This window comes from Armigeres subalbatus, chromosome 2, assembly GCF_024139115.2.
Source record: "Armigeres subalbatus isolate Guangzhou_Male chromosome 2, GZ_Asu_2, whole genome shotgun sequence".
In the NCBI taxonomy this organism is placed as follows: Eukaryota; Metazoa; Arthropoda; class Insecta; order Diptera; family Culicidae; genus Armigeres; species Armigeres subalbatus.
The window spans coordinates 163,189,169-163,191,996 of record NC_085140.1 but is presented as its reverse complement, the minus strand read 5'-3'; the positions used below and the strand labels follow the sequence as shown (position 1 = coordinate 163,191,996).

Sequence of the window (2,828 nt, the reverse complement as noted above, 5' to 3'; positions counted from 1 at the left end):
CTGAGACCACAAGAGCAAGGAGGATCCTAGTAGAAACGACAGTGCGGCTTCCGGATCGTTTTGAAACCGGGCTACTTTGGAGATTCGACAAATTTGAGTTTCCGGAGAGTTACTTCATGGCACTTCGGCGATTAGAATGCTTGGAGAGGAAAATGTGTCGCGAACCGTCGCTAAAAGCTAGCGTACTGCAACAAATTAGCGAGTACCAGAGTAAAGGTTATGCTCATCGCGCTACGGAGAAGGAATTATTAGATGCTGATCCGCGCCGGATTTGGTACCTGCCCATCGGTGTTGTGACTAATCCTAGAAAGCCGGGAAAGATCAGGCTGGTATGGGATGCTGCAGCCAAAGTGGACGGTATATCCCTCAACACAGTTCTGCTGAAAGGTCCTGACCTACTTAACCCTCTCCCCGCTGTCTTATTCCGCTTTCGTGAAAAATCGGTGGCAATTAGCGGCGACATACGTGAAATGTTTCACCAACTCCGCATACGCTCTGAAGACCGCAACGCGCAACGATTTTGAATGCGAGAAGACCCAAAGCAACAGCCATGCATTTACATCATGGACGTGGCCACCTTTGGCTCCAGCTGTTCACCGTGTAGTGCTCAATACATTAAGAACAGAAATGCCGAGGACTTTGCGAAAGACTACCCCAGAGCTGTAGATGGAATCATCAGGTGCCATTATGTGGACGACTATTTAGATAGTTTCGACACCGTTGACGAGGCTTATCGTGTGGCGGCTGAGGTAAAGATGATCCATGGAAAAGCTGGCTTCGACATTCGTGGTTGGCGTTCCAATTGTTCAAATCTGCCTCGCCACTTGGGTGAAACGACTATTCTGGCCACTAAAGATCTGCATTTGGACAAAACCAGTGGAACGGAAAGAGTACTTGGTATGCTGTGGTTGACAAGCAAGGACGTATTGGGATTTTCAACGCAGATGCGGAAGGACATAGCAGAGATCATTCATGTCGGACGACGACCAACAAAACGGCAAGTTTTACGTTGCATCATGTCACTCTTCGATCCCCTCGGCATGTTGGCTATGTATACCGTACACGGAAAGGTTTTGATCCAATCGATATGGCGATCAGGAAGCGACTGGGATGATGAAATTGGTGATGGAGAATTCAATCAATGGGTAAAATGGATAAACGTATTAAGTAAAATTGACAGCATTCGAATTCCGCGTTGTTACATTGCTGGAAATGTCTCTTCATCGATCCATTCCGCCCAGCTGCACTTATTTGTAGATGCCAGCGAAGAAGCCTACGCTGCTGCCGCTTATTTCTGTTTCCTTATTTCTGATGGAACTATTATCTGTAACCTCGTCACTGCGAAGACAAAGGTAGCTCCACTAAAGCCCTTGTCCATACCGCGGCTGGAGCTGCAGGCCGCGGTTCTCGGAGCTAGACTGGCTTCTTTCGTAAGCAAGAATCACACTATTACTATCGAAAAAAAGGTTTTCTGGTCAGATTCTAGCACAGTTCTAGCTTGGATACGATCCGATGCCCGCAGATATAGACAATACGTTGCATGCCGTATCGGTGAGATTCTAACTTTGACCGAAAGCAAAGAGTGGAAATGGGTACCCACAAATATGAATTGTGCAGACGAAGCCACAAAATGGGGTAGAGGACCCAGTCTTTCTTCAGAAGGGAGGTGGTTCCAAGGGCCGGAGTTTCTGTACCGTCCCGAGCAACACTGGCCGCATCAAAAATGCAGGCAGAACATGGTCACTGAAGAAGAACTTCGAACCTGTTTTGTTCATGGTGTCCAGAAATATGAACCTACAGTAGAATTCAAAAGGTTCTCCAAATGGACAAGGCTAGTGAGATCGGTTGCTTATATGGTGCGGTTCATCAACAATGCTCGAAGAAGTAAAGGTCAACGGATCGTGACGTCGCTGAGCTCTGAAGAGCTTGGAATTGCGGAAACTATCATATGGCGGCTTAGTCAGCAAGAATCATTCCCGGATGAGGTTTCTCAGTTGAAGCAGGCGAACGGCAAAGTAGAAAAATCATCAAAGATCTACAAGTTATCTCCTTACATAGATGAAAATGGAGTACTTAGACAGAATGGGCGTATTGGCGCGGCAACAAACACCCGATTTGACATGAAGTACCCCATTATACTATCGACGTATCATCCCACGACGCTCCTACTTCTAAATCACTACCACCGCACGAATCATCACATAAACTACGAGACGGTGGTGAATGAGATAAGGCAGAATTTCTACATTTCTCATCTTCGGGCAGCTGTTCGGAAAACCGCCAGATCATGCCAGTGGTGCAAAATACATAAATCACAACCAACTACACCGAAGATGGCGCCACTACCTGCAGCGAGACTAGCATCGTTTGAGCGCCCCTTCTCGTATGTTGGTGTGGATTATTTCGGTCCAGTTCTGGTGAAAGTCGGACGAAGTCTCGCAAAGCGTTTACATGTTTAACTATAAGGGCAGTCCACCTTGAAGTTGCGTATACTCTCAGTACGGAGAGCTGCATCACCTGTTTCCGACGATTTATCGCACGCCGAGGGGCACCCTTGGAAGTCTACACTGATAACGGCACCAACTTTCAGGGGGCAGAAAGGTTGCTTAGACAGTAAATCAGTGAGAGTCTGGCGGAGACGTTCACCAACGCCAAAACTAAATGGTTTTTCAACGCTCCGTCGGCTCCACATATGGGTGGAGCATGGGAGCGTATGATGCGCTCCGTTAAGGTAGCTATTGAGAGTATAGACACTGGAAGAAAGTTGCACGACGAGGGCTTTCTAACGTTGCTTGCGGAAGCTGAAGGTATAGTTAATTCCAGGCCCT

General features: G+C 47.4%; 1 protein-coding gene across 1 annotated transcript; it reads left to right on the top strand.

The window, feature by feature from the left end:
• Positions 1-563: 563 nt before the first annotated feature.
• LOC134209344 (uncharacterized) lies at positions 564-2,459 on the top strand. Its single transcript, XM_062685334.1, has one exon. It carries the CDS (start codon positions 564-566, stop codon positions 2,457-2,459), a length of 1,896 nt encoding a protein of 631 aa, XP_062541318.1.
• The last annotated feature ends 369 nt before the right edge of the window (positions 2,460-2,828 follow it).

Bases quoted from the DNA above. Each gene is read 5' to 3' on its own strand.
- LOC134209344 (XM_062685334.1), top strand. From the start codon at position 564: ATGGACGTGGCCACCTTTGGCTCCAGCTGTTCACCGTGTAGTGCTCAA.